At 43.8% G+C, this 18,253-nt stretch overlaps 1 protein-coding gene across 1 annotated transcript in view; it reads left to right on the forward strand.

The window, feature by feature from the left end:
• The window catches only part of LOC137633085 (formin-E-like), a 118,815-nt gene that overhangs the window by 95,498 nt on the left and 5,064 nt on the right, over positions 1 to 18,253 (forward strand). The window contains exon 4 of the mRNA XM_068365246.1: positions 6,765 to 6,937. Within this exon, the coding sequence (XP_068221347.1) occupies positions 6,765 to 6,937 (173 nt within the window). The remainder of the gene's footprint in view (positions 1 to 6,764; positions 6,938 to 18,253) is intronic.

An 18,253-nucleotide genomic window follows, 5' to 3' on the forward strand; every position in this document is an offset into this window, starting at 1 on the left:
CTATCTTATTTCTCTTCCTCTTGTTTTGTTAAAGTTTTTATAGTTTATGTAGGAGATATTTATTGTTGTTACTCTTCTTAGAATATTCTATTTTCTTTTTTCCTTTCCGCACTGAGCTATTTTCCCTGTTGGAGCCCCTGGGCTTATAGCATACTGCTTTTCCAACTAGGGTTGTAGCTTAGTAAGTAATAATATATATATATATATATATATATATATATATATATATATATATATATATATATATATATATATACATATGTGTGTGTGTGAAAGAGATAGAGGTCTCATCTCTTATTCTTTTAAGATATGTAATCTTTTTCGAAAATAGTTATCAAAAAACATAATCACACCGATATATTTGCATTCCTTATTACATTTTTACATGGAACATTGTGGGACCTGACTATTACAATTAATATACGTGGGAATCATATATCCTTTGTTTGCATTATTCTAGCAGCTGCTCTCTCTCTCTCTCTCTCTCTCTCTCTCTCTCTCTCTCTCTCTCTCTCTCTCTCTCTCTCTCTCTCTCTCTCTCTCTCTCTCGTGTTCTAGAGTAAGTTAGATAAGATCAAAAGAACTCTCCAAGTGCTTAAACTGAATCGTTCTACCAAAGAGCAAATGGAGTATCTGCAAATGAACTAAAAAGTCTTTGAGACATCCAAAATCCTTCTCTCTCTCTCTCTCTCTCTCCTCTCTCTCTCTCTCTCTCTCTCCTCTCTCTCTCTCCTCTCTCTCTCTCTCTCTCTCTCTCTCTCAAGTTCTAGAGTAAGTTAGACAAGATCAAAAGAACTCTCCAAATGCTTAAACTAAATCGTTCTACCAAAGAGCAAATGGAGTATCTGCAAATGAACTAAAAAGTCTTTGATATCCAAAATCCTTCTCTCTCTCTCCTCTCTCTCCTCTCTCTCTCTCTCTCTCTCTCCTCTCTCTCTCTCTCTCTCTCTCTCTCTCTCTCTCTCTCTCTCTCTCTCTCTAGAGTAAATTATATAAGATCAAAAGAACTCTCCAAATGCTTAAACTAAATCATTCTACCAAAGAGCAAATGGAGTATCTGCAAATGAACTAAAAAGTTTTTGAGACATCCAAAATCCTTGTAACACTCTCTCTCTCTCTCTCTCTCTCTCTCTCCTCTCTCTCTCTCTCTCTCTCTCTCTCTCTCCTCTCTCTCTCTCCTCTCTCTCTCGAGTTCTAGAGTAAGTTAGATAAGATCATAACAACTTTCCAAATGCTTAAACTAAATCGTTCTAGAAAAGAGCACAAATGGAGTATCTGCGAATGGACTAAAAAGTCTTTGAGACATCCAAAATCCTTGTAACACTCTCTCTCTCTCTCTCTCTCTCTCTCTCTCTCTCTCTTCTCTCTCTCTCTCTCTCTCTCTCTCTCTCTCTCTCGAGTTCTAGAGTAAGTTAGATAAGATCATAAGAACTTTCCAAATGCTTAAACAAAATCGCTCTAGAAAATAGCACAAATGGAGTATCTGCGAATGGACTAAAAAGTCTTTGAGACATCCAAATCCTTGTAACACTCTCTCTCTCTCTCTCTCTCTCTCTCCTCTCTCTCTCTCTCTCTCTCTCTTTCTCTCTCTCTCTCTCTCTCTCTCTCTCTCTCTCTCTCTCTCAAGTTCTAGAGTAAGTTAGATAAGATCAAAAGAACTCTCCAAATGCTTAAACTAAATCGTTCTACCAAAGAGCAAATGGAGTATCTGCAAATGAACTAAAAAGTCTTTGAGACATCCAAAATCCTTGTAACTCTCTCTCTCTCTCTCTCTCTCTCTCTCTCTCTCTCTCTCTCTCTCTCTCTCTCTCTCTCTCTCTCTCTCTCTCTCTCAAGTTCCAGAGTAAGTTAGACAAGATCAAAAGAACTCTCCAAATGCTTAAACAAAATCGCTCTAGAAAATAGCACAAATGGAGTATCTGCGAATGGACTAAAAAGTCTTTGAGACATCCAAAATCCTTGTAACACACACTCTCTCTCTCTCTCCTCTCTCTCTCTCTCTCTCTCTCTCTCCTCTCTCTCTCTCTCTCTCTCTCTCTCTCTCTCTCGAGTTCTAGAGTAAGTTAGATAAGATCATAAGAACTTTCCAAATGCTTAAACAAAATCGCTCTAGAAAATAGCACAAATGGAGTATCTGCGAATGGACTAAAAAGTCTTTGAGACATCCAAAATCCTTGTTACACACACACACACACACACACACACTCCTCTCTCTCTCTCTCTCTCTCTCTCTCTCTCTCTCTCTCTCTCTCTCTCTCTCTCTCTCTCTCAAGTTCTAGAGTAAGTTAGACAAGATCAAAAGAACTCTCCAAATGCTTAAACTAAATCGTTCTACCAAAGAGCAAATGGAGTATCTGCAAATGAACTAAAAAGTCTTTGAGACATCCAAAATCCTTGTAACTCTCTCTCTCTCTCTCCTCTCTCTCTCTCTCTCTCTCTCATCTCTCTCTCTCCTCTCTCTCTCTCTCTCTCTCACAGAGAGTAAGTTAAATAAGATCATAAGAACTCTCCAAATGCTTAAACTAAATCGCTCTACCAAAGTGTAAATGGAGTATCTGCGAATGGACTAAAAGGTCTTTGAGACATCCAAAATCCTTGTAACTCTCTCTCTCTCTCTTCTCTCTCTCCTCTCTCTCTCTCTCTCGAGAGAGAGAGAGAGAGAGAGAGAGAGAGAGAGAGAGAGAGAGAGAGAGAGAGAGATAAGATCATAAAGAACTCTCCAAATGCTTAAACTAAATCGCTTTACCAAAGAGCAAATGGAGTATCTGCAAATGAACTAAAAAGTCTTTGAGACAATCCAAAATCCTTGTTACACACTCTCTCTCTCTCTCTCACCTCTCTCTCTCTCTCTCTCTCTCCTCTCTCTCTCTCTCTCTCTCCTGTATATATATATATATATATATATATATATATATATATATATATATATATATATATATATATATATATATATATATACATATATATATATATATATATATATATATATATATATATATGTATATATATATATATATATATATATATATATATATATATATATATATATATATATATATATATATATATATATATATGTACAGTATATATTACCTGTATCCAATATTTTATATTATTTGGATATTCCCAAGGATCACTCAACACCGCTAACTACCTTGCAAGTTGGTGTTGGATTTTTATTTCTTTCGGGTGACGATCCCATGTTCCAAAGATATTCAATGACCACCTAAAAACAATGTTGGAACGATACATACCAATTTTCATTGGGAGTTGGAATCATTGATATTAAATGTTATCAATAGGGGTATTACCATCATCATCATCAGTTCATAAATGTTAATAAGCAAACCTCGTTAAGCCATACATTAAGATCACCCAATAGCCACCTCTCCAGCATCATCTTTAACCACCACCTGGTTATATCCTTTTGCCCCCATCCCCAATGGTTGAGGTTTAATTAAAAGTCTCACAGTTATGATAAGATCCTTCTGGTGGAAGTTTTTTAATAAATGAAAAACAAAATACGAAGATGACAACATTTCATCAATTTTGCTTTCCAGGTGTTTACAATTATTTCAAAACTATAAATAAGGAAGTAAATATGCAAAAGACTGATTGAACAGATATCAAGAGTAATGGATATTTTGAAGAGCTTACCGGAGGAACACTTTTAAGGTGTTGGACATCAGGGCACGAAACGACAAATAAAATCGTAATAATACGAATAATCAATGCTAAGGAAATATTTCCTTTTGCCTTGGGAAGGGTGAAGCCAGCTAGACTCAGACCTCTGAGCATTGAGCAATCGTCACCAGGAAGTGAGCTTGGAAGTGAGCGACTTGCCTAGATAATTTAAGTGATTGATTGATTGATTGATTAGGAGTTTTTTGTCATCCTGACATCTTAGGTTATTGACGCCGAACCAGATAATTCGAGTAAACAATTTGTCTTTTATACCCTACATCCTATATACCACATCATACTATAATAATGCGCAAATGAACTTTCATTGCATGTTATTTCACATATTTTATTGTTCCCAACCACTTCTGAAACAATATAGATTATGTTAACTGATGACGCATTTCAAATCTCCAACCTTTAACTAACATAATTGATATAGCAAATAATACAATTTTCTCTAAGAGGACCGGAGCCAAGTAGCCCGTGACAAAAGCTGACCCTAACCACACCGAGCTACGTAGCTCATGATCGAAATCAAAGGAAAATACTGAATCAACAACTAAACCTTTAAACCTCATTACCTTCGAAATTTTGAACAAAGGCCACTTAATAATGATTGGTGACCCAATAGGTGCTATCTGAAACGATACATTATTAGCCCCTACATATAATACGTATGCCACAGTGTAATTATGTGGAGAGAGAGAGAGAGAGAGAGAGAGAGAGAGAGAGAGAGAGAGAGAGAGAGAGAGAGAGAGAGAGAGAGAGAGAGAGAGAGAGAGGGGGGAAATTGCTCAAGAAAATGCAAACGAGGGATATTTCTATGTTATGAATATTAATATGAATAGTCAGTTCCAATATTATTCAAGAAAATTTTATATAGAAATGGGATAGGAAAATTCAAATAAAAGGTTATGATAACATCTTTTGATGAATTAGTTTCAAAATGATATTGGATTACATTTCTTAAAAGAATAAAAAAATTCTCCCTCTTCATCGAATTTCTTTGAGTGATATCGGTAATTTCCCCCCTCCTTACATTCGAACCATCCTAACGATCTCTCGGTTGTTTAACGTCGGCCACCTTTCAGGGCAAGAGGGGCATTATCTATCCAAGGCAGGTCTAGCCAGGCGACACCGGTTTTGTTGTTGGGTGTACTTTTGCTCAGTAGTTTGTATTTGGTAGTTTTGAAACACTCGAGATTAGTAAGTACTATCACTAGCTTGTCAAGTTTTACACCTTCATTCATTTTATTCATTTGGGTAAGAGTAGATAAAGATAGCATTTCAATATCAGATTTTATATTGTATGGTCATTTCTTCAATCCGTTTTTCTTATTATTCTGTGCAGCTTTTATACTATACTTTACTTGAAGTCATTTTATTATTGAAGTATTTCATTAAACAAAAGAAAAATAACATTTAAGAATTTAGAAAGGACTTAAGTGGAAGACTGATTGGTGAAAACCTCAACAACAACAAATACAAGTAGCTCACTTTATTCATACTAAGATTTGCAGAAGTTTCTGACATTCAGACAGGAGAAGAGTATTCCAAAAATGGAGGGACTTAATTCTACATCATCACTGCAGGTGCCATTTAAAAGATATAAATTGGTTGCTTTTCTGACATTAGTTTTTAATACTGTACATAATTCAAGAACGGTTTTAAGATTAATCTAAGATCTAAAGGTGGCATAAATATTGTCAAATATTCGGGTTGATTCAGTACTTTTACATTGAAAAAGCTAAATATTTAGACAGAGAAATCCTTGAAAATGAATTGTAAATTTGCCAATAAAAATTAAATCGTCATCCTTCACTATGGCGTTAATTATTGTGAAATTGGAAAATTACCCAAAAACATACGAGAGAAGGATTTCTTAGCAGTAATTTCAACATGGATATGTTTGTTCAAACTCTATCACCACATAGTATATGTAATTCTCCATACAAAAGAAATACTTCTTGGTACTCCTTATTAGATCTAAATTTGTCAGAATTGATTCATAATTTAATAATGGAATGAAACTTGGCTGTACGGTACCAGATCAGATGATCGGTACATTCCTTGTCAGAATTCATTCATAATTTGATAATGGAATGAAACTTGACGGTACGGTACCAGATCAGATGATCGGTACATTCCTTGTCAGAATTCATTCATAATTTGATAATGGAATGAAACTTGACGGTACGGTACCAGATCAGATGATCGGTACATTCCTTGTCAGAATTCATTCATAATTTGATAATGGAATAAAACTTGACTGTACGGTACCAGATCAGATGATCGATACATTCCTAGTTTTGCCTGTATTGAACCTTATATAATACATTATAGACTGCAGTACACTGTTTAATAATCTGTTCCAGATTGCTTATAAGGCTTGCAATTAATCAATTTTTCATATAGGAAAAGTGAATAACTTCAATAAAAGACTCATCATGTATACTGTGGGATTTGGTTTTATAGACCAATACGTTAATTATGCAAGTACTATAATAGAAATAAAAAAAGGGGGGAATTAGGTCTTCATATTCCTTCCATGTTTCACCAAAGACTAGCAGAGTATCTCATTGATAGTTCTTTTTCACTCAAGACTATTGCATATTTTCATTCACTGGATCTAATTGCTTTCGTCACCAAAAAATGACCAATATTTTTCCCAAAATAATGTTGCATTTATAGGTTCTTAGCTTCCATCAACATTGATTCTACTCTACTGCACAGTATATATTGTAAAAGGTATTTTTTGTTTGCTTTAACTACTTGTAGTGTAATATTTCTGCCTCTAACCCTCTCATCCTTAATTATACAGTATCTTCTTTTTCAGATAACAAATACTTTGTTTTAATTTTTCTCCTGAATTGATTTATTGATTCTCCTCTTCTTTACATTTCACTTTATATTCCCGGTATGTATTATACCTGACGTAGTTCCCCCAAAGGCTCACCCTTCATTTTGCATAGTCGCCCTGTTAACATTGCCTCAGCAGTTTTTGGGAGTTCTATGCTGAACTGGGTCCTCTGAAGACGAAGAAACAATTTTCTATAGATACCTTAATTCCCGTTCCACAGAGTCAGCGGCGCACCTTGAGCAGCCTGTTTGCTCAGGTAGCGAGTGCCAGCAAAGGTAGTTTGAAACGCGCTGGTTCAGCCAATAATTTGGCCCCTCCAAACTCATCTCATGACGGGACACATTCACGATCACTACCCCATCCCCTCCCCATTCACCCCAGCAAAGTAGAAATGTAGGAGCATTTACTATTGCATGTCATAATTGCTTTTCCTTGTCATGAACACTTTTTATCTCTGGCTTCTTTTTTCAAAATAGTGTACCAACCATGTGTCACATGATCGTATAAAGTTCATTTTGTGTATATATTATGCTTGTATCTTCGCTCTTCCCTCGCACTAAAAAGAGCCTGAATAAACATATCCATTTTTCTCATCGGTAACGGTGTCAATTTTGAACAGGAAATTTCTTGTTGCTTTGAGCTTTTGTATATAAAGGAGTGTGTTCTATAATAAACTCACTCAGTTGCTTTCATCCTGTCTTTGAGTCACAACCTTCTCTCGGCCCGTCACATTGGGGACCCCGGAAGTCAACTTGCTCCTCCCGCCTTCCACCCCTGCCCCTCCATCATTAGAAAAGGCCAATCGTTTATGTTACTTTATGGACACATTGGGAGTCAAGTTGGTGTTGATAGAACAGTATGAAAGAGAGTAGTTGCACCACTCACTAGTATTTTCTCCAATATAAAGAACGATGGTTTGTATTCATGTCGGAAAAAAATTAAAGTTTTCTTGTTACCAATATAGGATATTAGTATCAATGTTAAAATATCTATATCACTTCAGTTATCATAAACATGATATTCATTTGTTTTCTTAAAATCAATGAGATACTCGTATAAAAAAGGGATTTTGACAAAGGAAAAATCTATTTCTGGACGAGAGACCCGTGTCGCCCAGTGAAATGCTCCTTAAGCACCATTTCTAAGGTACATAACTGCTATATATTACCAGAAAAAAAATTGCATGGGAATGCCAGGTTGAACCCAGCTCGCTCACCTGTATAAGGTGTCGATATAATACTGGGGCGCAATATGTACCAACCGTGTGTCACACAATTGTACATAATTATTTTGTATACATTATGCTTGTATCTGCGCTCTTCCCTCGCACTAAAAAAACCTGAATGATCATGTCTCTGGTTTTGCTCTGCAATATTGTCTGTCTCTCGAACTTGTTATGTCCTGTTGCCTTGAGGTTTTGTATATAAAGGAGAGTGTTCCTTAATAAACAACTCAGTTGATTGCATCCTGCCTTTGAGTTCACAACCCTCTCTCGGCCCGTCACATTGGTGACCCCGAAAGTCGACTCGCTCCCACCCCCTTCCACCCCCACCCCCTCGCCCCTTCATCGTTGTACTATGACGGACTCTACGGCAGTTGGTGCTGCGGCCGCTCCATTCAAACTTTTATCGTTTGCCAGCGGAGAGGCGTTTGCTTGGTTTCAGCGCGCAGAAGTCCATTTTCGTATCAGGGGCGTGACTCGCTCAACCACCAAAGCGGATTATGTTCTCGCGGCGATACCCGAGGACACCTTCCCAGAAATATCCGACTGGCTTAGTGAACAAGGAGACACCCCAATAGCGTATGACGCCCTCAAAACATACATTCTGCAGCAGTACTCGCCGTCGCCAGCCGCCCGTATAGCAAAGCTTTTTCAGCTCTCGCAACAACCGTTGGGGGACCAAAGGGCTTCGCTTGCCCTCAGGGAGATGACCAGTATCGCTCGCCTTCAACCTGCCGCAGACAGCTCTCCTCGTGAGGTGAACCTACTTCGTGCCCTTTGGATACGCCGTTTACCTGAACCTGTACGCGCTGCCATACCCGATGTCGATAGTTTACCCATAAAGGACTTGATGACCAAAGCCGATGCCCTTATGGACAGCCACTTCAAGACCTCCATCAACGCCTCCACTCCTGACGACGAGGATGCCTATTCAACGTCAACCGAAGCTGACATGAATGCCGTAGGACATACACGCCTACCCCGTGACGTGCCGAAGCGGCGACAAAGCCGCCCACCACCCACCAATCGCTCGCGCCCCAACGAACGACTTCTACAGCCACTTACTACCTCCCATCCGCTGCAGTTTTGCTACTACCACTTCAGATTCGGGGCAACCGCGAGGAAATGTGCCAAGGATTGTCAGTGGCCAAAAAGCATGTAAGTAGGCCATCGCTTGTGGCGGTGGCCTCCCATGTTTCTGATCTTTTCTTTTTACAGGATGCAGGAACGGGTGTTTTTTGGTAGACAAGGGTGCTTTTCGTTCTCTTTTGCCAAGGAAACTCTTCAAGGCATGACGTAGTCTGTCTACATCTGCCGACGTCCGCTTGGTAGCTGCCAACGGATCTGTGATACCCACCTACGGTTACAAGAACCTCACATTATCGTTCATCTGCCGACGTCCGCTTGGTAGCTGCCAACGGATCTGTGATACCCACCTACGGTTACAAGAACCTCACATTATCGTTCGGAAACGGTAAATTCAATTGGAAGTTTCTCGTTGCTGACGTCACAATGCCAATCCTCGGTGCGGATTTCCTCTCTCATTTCCACCTTCTGGTCGATGTCGCCCACCGACGATTGGTCAATGCAGACTCGTACTTGTCGACACCTCTTCAACCCGCCCCCTCTAACCTCACTCTCCACATCAGCGCACCCACGGATGCCTACGCCCACCTCCTCACGTCGTACCCGGAAGTTTTACGTCCAGAACTTCGCCAAACGCCCACGGTTCTTGCCAAGCACGGTATTTATCACCATATCAAGACGACGGGACCCCCAGTCTTCGCAAAATTCAGACGTCTGGCACCGGAACGATTGGCAGCCGCCAAACAGACATTCGCCGAAATGGAGGAAATCGGCCTTTGCCAAAAGGCCTCCAGCCCATGGTCATCACCCTTACACATTGTTCTGAAGAAAGACGGCTCCCTCCGTCCGTGCGGGGATTACAGGCGCCTGAACATGAAAAAAGAACCGGATCACTACCCCCTCCCAAACATTGCCGACGTGACCTCCTATCTGCACAAAGCGAAGGTTTTCTCTACGCTCGACCTCCTGAAGGGGTATTATCAGGTGCCTATGAACCCAAAAGACATCCCCAAGACCGCCATCATCACTCCGTTTGGTACATACAGCTTCAATTACTCCTGTTTTGGCCTTCGTAATGCTGGGGCAAAGTTTCAACGTCTCATGGATGGCATCTTAGGGGACCTCCCTTTCTGTGTATGTTATGTGGACGACATACTTGTGTTCTCCTCCTCAAAAGAGGAACACCTCCGTCACCTGCGCATCGTGCTCGACCGCCTGCAACAAAACGGCCTTGTAGTCCGGTACGACAAGTGTACCTTTGGCACCAACGAAGTGTCGTTCTTAGGGCACCGTATCACTCTTGAAGGAGTCCATCCCCTCCCTGAGAAGGTAGCAGCTGTTCAGAACTTCCCCGCGCCCTCGACCGTCAAAGCTCTGCAGGAATTCTTGGGCATGATTAACTATTATCACCGTTTTCTGCCAGCCATTGCCGCCACTCTTGCTCCCCTCTACGCCTCCCTCAAGGGCAAGCCAAAGGACCTGAAGTGGGGTCCCCTTCAAGAAGCAGCCTTCTGCAATGCAAAGAAGGCCCTATCAACTGCTGCGGCTCTCACTTTTCCTATCCCACACGCCCCTCTCCTTCTCTCCACCGATGCCAGCGACGTCGCTATTGGTGCTGTACTCGAGCAGGTGGTCAAAGGCTCACCCCGCCCATTGGCCTTCTTCAACAGAAAACTGTCCAAGGCAGAATCGGGTTATTCTACCTTCGATCGAGAATTGCTGGCAGTGCACTTGGCTGTCCGTCACTTTCACCATTTCTTAGAAGGTACGCCCTTCGTCATTCGCACAGACCACATGCCTCTGGTGCACGCCTTCACTCGACAGTCTGACGCCTGGTCCGCCCGTCAAAGCCGACATCTCTCCGCCGTGGCTGAATACAATTGCACCCTCCAACATGTCCCTGGGAAAATGAATCCCGTTGCCAATGCCCTGTCAAGAAACATGTTGGCTGCCGTTCAACTGGGATTGGATTACAATGCCCTGGCTGAAGCCCAACGACAGGATCCAGAGTATCCAGCTTGTAGGACATCCTGCATGTCCCTCCGTTGGGAAGACTTTCCCCTCGAAGACTCCAACACCACCCTCCTCTGTGACGTCAGTACTGGTAGACCGCGACCTTGGATTCCTGCTCCCATGCGCCGACAGGTGTTTGATTTCATTCACGGCCTTTCACATCCCTCGTGCCGTTCTACTGCACAGCTGCTGAAGGCAAAGTTCATTTGGCACGGCATTTCTAAGGATGCTAAGGATTGGGTCCGCGCCTGTACTTCATGCCAAACTTCCAAAGTACATCGACACACGGATTCAGGAGTGGGCACCTTTCCTCAACCTCAGCGTCGTTTCGCACACATTCACGTCGACGTTGTAGGCCCCCTACCCACATCACAAGGACATCGTTACCTGTTTACCGTCATCGACCGCTCCACTCGTTGGCCTGAAGCCATTCCCATGGAAACTGCAACGTCCGCCTCATGTACATCTGCCTTACTCTCTGGATGGATTTCAAGATTCGGTATCCCTGAGCATATTACTTCTGACAGGGGAACCACTTTCACCTCTCAATTGTGGACGTCATTAGCGAATTTCCTGGGCATCACCCTACATCAGACAACGGCCTACAACCCCGCTGCCAATGGAATGGTTGAACGTTTTCATCGCACCCTCAAAGCAGCTTTGATGTCCCGCTGCAAGGATTGCAACTGGTTTACTCAGCTTCCCTGGGTCCTCCTGGGACTAAGGACCACTCCTAAAGACGCCCTCGACGTCTCGGCAGCTGAAATGGTGTATGGCGATCCGTTGGTCGTCCCTGCCGAATTTTTTCCTTCTACAACCTCCTCCGACGAAAATTTACATCGTGCCGCCAGGCTTACAAGCCCTCAGCGAAGCATCACATACCAACAGACTTGCACTCTGCAACGCATGTCTTCCTGCGCAACGACACTAGCAAGCCACCACTAACGCCCCCTTACACGGGTCCTTTCCTTGTGATCCGACGCAGTCCGAAAGCATTCCAACTAAACATTCGGGGCAAAGAAGACTGGGTCTCCATTGATCGTCTAAAACCTGCTTACCTTCTGCCAGATGACCCGCCTACAGTTCGCCTCTCTAGATCAGGGCGCCCTATTTAACATGTACAGTATGTCATTTTTAGGGGGGGAGCCATGTAGCAACCGTGTGTCACACAATTGTACACAATTATTTTGTATATATTATGCTTGTATCTGCGCTCTTCCCTCGCACTAAAAACAACCTGAATGATCATGTCTCCGGTTTTGCTCTGTAATATTGTCTGTCTCTTGAACATGTTATGTCCTGTTGCCTTGAGGTTTTGTATATAAAGGAGTGTTCCTTAATAAACAACTCAGTTGATTGCATCCTGCCTTTGAGTTCACAACCCTCTCTCGGCTCGTCACAGATAAATCACAACCAGAGGCCTCGCACCATTTAGATATCTCCTGTCAAAATCCCTGAACAGCGAGGTGCCGTTCAACCTTTAACTACTACTAGCCAACCCACGCCAGTGACGTCACTCCTCATAGCATCCCAAATTGGGGCCCAATTATGGAGGGACGGGTGGGTTCACTGGGCGACACGGGTCTCTCGCCCCGAAATAGATTTTTCCTTCGTCAAAATCCCTTTTCTGGGCTCCGACCCGTGTCGCCCAGTGAAATCGTACCAGAGAATGGGGACCCAATATGGCTAACTACCTGAAGGGAATAACACAAAATTAATATAGCTGATGAATTTTAATGTAAAAAAAGAGGGATACGGAAACCCGTAAAATAGATCAACACGTAAATGACAGAGACAATTAGACACGATACATAAACAAAATGAAACCCGAAGGGAAAGTCAACAGGTATGAATAATGTTAATACAGCTTGGTAAGCAAAATGCAGTAAAGCATACAATCATAGATATAAATAATTAACATAACAAAGGAACATCAGCTCGGGGATTTCAAAAACAAGTGAGATCAAATTAATTCATGAAATCGATCAATTGAATAATAAATAATACATCATGGTAAATAAAACAGGTAGGAACAACAGGTAAGCCAGGCAGGAGGGAAAGAGGACAGAGCAAGACGTTGTGATTAGGACTCAGTACCCTCAGGAGGAACTACATTCCTCGCAGCTACTGTGGCAAATCTAAGAGCTTCTAAAGGTTTTAGGTAGTGACGTTTGAAAACTTTAGGGGACTTCCAACCCGTATATTTTGAGAGCTCATCAAATTTCATATGGTGGAAAAAATTAAATGAGGTAGCCACAGCTCGAATATCATGGACATGTGGGAATGATTCAGGATTAGCTTGTTTAATAAAATAAAGAATTTGTTGCCTGATTCCCTTAAGGGTAATAGTTCCTCCGTGCTCTCTTATAAATAAGGGCCCTGTGGTTGTAGTGGAAGTTCTACTTAAGTAGGATTTCAGGGTGGTAACTGGGCACAGGGATGGATCCCTAGGAAGTGGAACAATCTTCCAGGGGGACCACCTGTTCTAGGGATCCTCATTTTTAGCCAGGAACACTTTGTTAGGGGTGAGAAGGACCTCACCTGAAGAGAGAAACTCTATATGACCTGGGTCTCTAGATAAAGCTGACAATTCCGAGATTCTGGAGCCAGAGGCGAGGCTCAAAAGGAAGTGACTTTCTTAATAATGCCATATAGTTACAGGATTCATTTGGAGTGTCAGAAGCCAGCTTAAGAACATCGTTTAAAAACCAGGAAACTGCGCTAGGGCGAGTGGAAGGTTTTAGCCTGGCACAAGCTCTCGGAATGGATGAGAAATATGAATCCGTTAAATCAATGCCAAAACCAATATGGAAGATCTTTATCAAGGCTGACTTAATTGTAGTAATGGTACTGGCTGCCAGGCCTGATTGGAAGAGAGTCCGGAAGAATGTCACAGTTAGGTTCATTGTCTTTTTCTCAACTTGGGAATCTTTCAAGAACTTAGCTAATTTCCTGACAGCTGAGTCATATTGTCGGAGAGTAAGATTCCCTTTTGTCAGATTCCAGGAAAATAGTATTCGAAGGATCGATGCTCGCACCTCGTTGGGCTGCGAACTTCATGAAGTCCATAAAGTTAGGGCATTCAGAATCCTTGAGGAAGCGAACACATTGCGAGTTTGTACTGTCTGTGTGAGCATCGGATTGGGAATCCGTCGAGGGCTGAGACCTAGCTCTAGCAACAAGGGGAACCAATTGCTCTTGGGCCAGTTGGGGGCTACGAGAGCCACTCGACCTTTGAAGGATCTGAGTTTGTGCAGAACTTTCAGCAGGAGATTCACCGGAGGAATCAGATAAATCGTCTTCCAGGTATTCCAATCTAGGATCATAGAGTCTGTGGCATAAGCCTGAGGGTCCAGGTTGGGGGCTTCGTAACAATCCAGTTTGCGATTGGATTCTGTCACAAACAGATCCACCTGGAGACCCGGGACTTGAGATAGTATCCACTGGAAAGATCGATTGTCCAGTGACCATTCCGACTCTAGCGGAGTCGTCCGGGAAAGGGAGTCCGCTACCACATTCCGGACTCCTTCTAGATGGACTGCTGACAGGTGCCACTTGTGCATTGCCACCATGGAGAAAATCTGCAACATGACGTGGTTTATTTGGGCTGATCTGGAGCCTCCTCTGTTGAGGCAGTGAACTATGACTGCACTGTCGAGAACTAGTCAGATATGGAGATTCCTGGCTGGATTGAGACGTTTTGAAGTGAGGAAGACTGCCATGGCCTCGAGGACGTTGATGTGCATGTGTCGTAAGACTGATGACCATAACCCTTGGGCTTTTTTGTGTTCGGAGTAACCTCCCCACCCTGTTAAGGAGGCGTCTATGTGGACGACGAGTCCCGGGACCGGATGTTGTAAGGGAACCGACTTGGAGAGATTCTTGACCTTCTTCCAAGGCTGTAGACTTTTCTTCAAGAGTGGGGGAAGGCGGGCATGTCTGTCGCTGCGTTTTGCGGTTGCTCTGGATCTCCACACTCTGTTTATGTCCTTGAGTTTGGACCGTAGGACGATGTCTGTCACAGAGGCGAACTGCAAGGAACCTAGGATCCTCTCTTGGTTCCTTCTGGAGGTCAACTTCTCCCTGAGAAATTGTCTCGTCTTCCTCGCAATCTTCTTCCTTTTGGCTTTGGGGAGTCACAGCGTATGGGAGCATAGGTCCCATTGTAGACCCAGCCATGGAAACTTGGTCTCCGGGACCAGGCGGGATTTTCCGAAGTTGACTTGGAATCCCAGTTGTCGTAGGAAGGTGAGGACTTTGTTCGTTGCTACGCGGCAATTCTGGGCATTGTCTGACCAGATTAGCCAATCGTCTAGATAGGCCACTACCTGTATCCCCTGAGTGCGAAGCTCTTGAATGACTGTCTCTGCTAGTTTGGTGAAGATTCTGGGTGCCACATTGAGCCTGAACGGCATCACTTTGAATGCGTAGGCTTGTTTGCCTAGCTTGAAGCCCAGAAAAGGACGAAAATGCCTTGCTATTGGAACGTGATAGTAGGCATCGGTAAGATCGATGGAGGTGGTGACGGCCCCACGGGGAAGTAAGGTCCGCACCTGCGAGACGGTAAGCCATAGGGAATTTGTCGCAACGAATGAAGGAATTTAAACAAGACAGGTCCAGGATTACCCTTCGTTTGTCTGAGCCTTTCTTTGGCACGCTGAACAAGCGTCCTTGAAATCTTAAGCGACGTATGCTTTGGATCCCATTCTTTTGTAGCAGATCTGTCGTGAAGGAACATAGTTCTTCTGTTAGCAATTGGTAAAAGCTGTTCAGTGGAGGAGGTCCCTGTATCCAGCTCCACCCTAGGCCTTTGGAGATAATGCTGGAAGCCCAATCGCTGAACTTCCAACGGTCTCGAAAAAGGTACAGTCTCCCTCCTACCTGCGTTGTCTCATTGGGTGGAGGATGATTTGCCTCCACTGCTTCCACGGGAAGACTTGCCCCGGTGGTAACCCCTTCTGCTACCTCGGGCACGAAAGGCACCCCTGGCACCTCTGTGACGCTGGTAGCCACGGAAGGAGGTCTGAGCCTCATAAATGGGGTTAAAGGCGGGGGAGAAGGAAGTCGAGGCGATTTGAGACTGAGGGACCAGGATGTATTGCTCTTGCTGCTGGCCCTTTGATAAAGAAGGCTGGGGGCCTTGGGGAGCCGGTTGAACTGAGACCGGTTGAACCCTGAATTGGGAAGAGTGGAAAGGCCTCAATCTCTTCCTACCTCAGATTGGGGTACCAGTAGGCCCATATCTCCTCTTTGGGACGAGGCTCCATCTAACTTTGAGGCTTTGGTTGGCCGTAGCTGCCTCGCTAAGGACCGAGTTAACCAAATCCTCTGGGAAAAGATCCAGGCCCCAGACCGAAGCTTTGATGAGCTTATTAGGCTCATGCCTAATGGTGGCTTCAGAGAGGACGTGTCGTCGACAACGGGTCCTGGCGCTTGCAAAATCATAGGCGTCAGCCATGAAGTTTTGCAGTAACGACTTAGTGAGGGCTTTAAGGAGGTCCTCCTCGTTGTAAGTGGCAACGGCCAATTCGGAAAGGGTGACCGAATTGAGAGATCTGCCGAATCTGCACCTAGAATCAAATTCTAATTTAAGAAGAGACTCTGGGAGTTTGGGAAGCCGTTCGCTGAACTGCGTCGAGGCACAGTCCGGGCTCAACTTAGCTACTGAAAAGGTAGCTGGGGCATTCCGCCAACATTCACTGTCCCCCGGAAAGAGGAGGGAGGTTAAGTCGGTCTCCCTGAGTTGTGGTAAAGGCTTCTCATCTTTGATAGCCTAGAAGACCGACTCCAGGATCTTGGTTGCACATGGTGTAGGGGTTTGGTCGTCGGCCACAAACATAGTGTACGAACTTTTGTGGGCCGTAAGCATGGTGTTCAAACAGTCCCACTCATGGAACAGGCGAACCAAGAGAGACTGTTCCTGTTCCTTAGGAAAAATGACAGTTTCTTTTGGAACCTTATCTAAACAGATCAGAGCTTCTTCTGTGAGGCGAGCGTAGCCGGGGAAGGGGAATTCAAGACCCAGCGGGTAGAATTCGTAGTCCATAAGAGGCCGTGTACCGAAACCCTCGATTGACAGCATACCCTCCGAAAAGGGGGCATGCAATGCAAACCTCCAAGGGTTATTCTTATTGAAAGGAGGAAGCTTGGAGGCGTCGGGAATGGGGTACTGCTGTTGTGGTGGTGGTGTGGAGGCCTTGGACTAGGCTCTCTACAGAAGCTATCCTCTCATGTGATTGCTTCGTATGAGACGATAGCATCAACTCAAAACAAGCAAACAGTTTGTCAGAAAATTCCTCCATGTTAAATGATCCCGCCTGGGGGGGAACAGGTGCCGGAACAGAGACTACTTCTTGAGAGGTTGAGGGCACAGCAATTGGGTCTTGAGAGACTCTGGTGGAGGAGGATTTAGCCTCCGAGGGTGACGATCTCGAAGGGTTGTGGTCTTGGGAAGATTTGTGAGTTTTATATAAAGGCTTGTGAGGAGCCTTCACTTTGGGGGGAACAGGTCGGGAGCTGAGATCAGTCCCGGTTGCCTCAGGAAAACCTCGAAAAGAAGATTGGTCGGAAGTAGAAGAGAAAGCCGGGCTAGGGAGAGGAATCCCAGCCCGGGAACCACCTTACTCACCTACGTCCCTACCTGCGTCGGGATCATCCAGAGCCATGGGTTCCACATCAAGGTCGAGGGTAGTGACGTCCTCAGTTAGGGTGGCGCCCGTCTCCCATTGGTCCGGGGCCAGAAGAAGAGATGCAATGCTCTCGATGATCGGGTCCGCCAGCGCTTTGGAGACCGCAGCTGATGTTTTAGCATTGGGGTAGAGGAGGGAACACCATTCCTCAGAAAGGATATACGGCTGTCTGGCCTTCACGTTGCTGGCGAAGCCGCCAATCCAGATCTTGAAGGTAGCTCGGGCTGTGTACATTTCAAGCTGGGTGCTCTGAAAGAGAACAGACTATTAGTGAGGGATAAAAGTGCCAAAGAAAAAACTAAGAAGCCCAAGGACTTCGTAGGCACATATAAGGCATGCAGGAAGTCCAGAGGACTGTGGCCTTAAAGTAATAAAATAATATAAGAGGACATTAAAATGTAACTCCCCACAATTCTGTAATAAAGTAACTGCACTCACCGATTCAGATGTTAGAGTGGAAGCCAATTTGTAGCAGACAGGACAGTTGTCCGGATGCCAAACAGCTAGGTCATCCACTTGAAGAGAGCAGTGAGCGTGCGAACGACACACATTATGGCCGCAGGGTTGGTGGAGAACAGCGGCACATGCCGTCATCGCACAGTGGACAGTCTGTAAGATAAAAGATACATGATTATCTTAAAGGAAAGCAATTAGGGGCTGGAGGTCCCAGTGCTTAAATATTATAAAAGTTGATATCAT

This window comes from Palaemon carinicauda, chromosome 42, assembly GCF_036898095.1.
Source record: "Palaemon carinicauda isolate YSFRI2023 chromosome 42, ASM3689809v2, whole genome shotgun sequence".
NCBI classification, from domain to species: domain Eukaryota; kingdom Metazoa; phylum Arthropoda; class Malacostraca; order Decapoda; family Palaemonidae; genus Palaemon; species Palaemon carinicauda.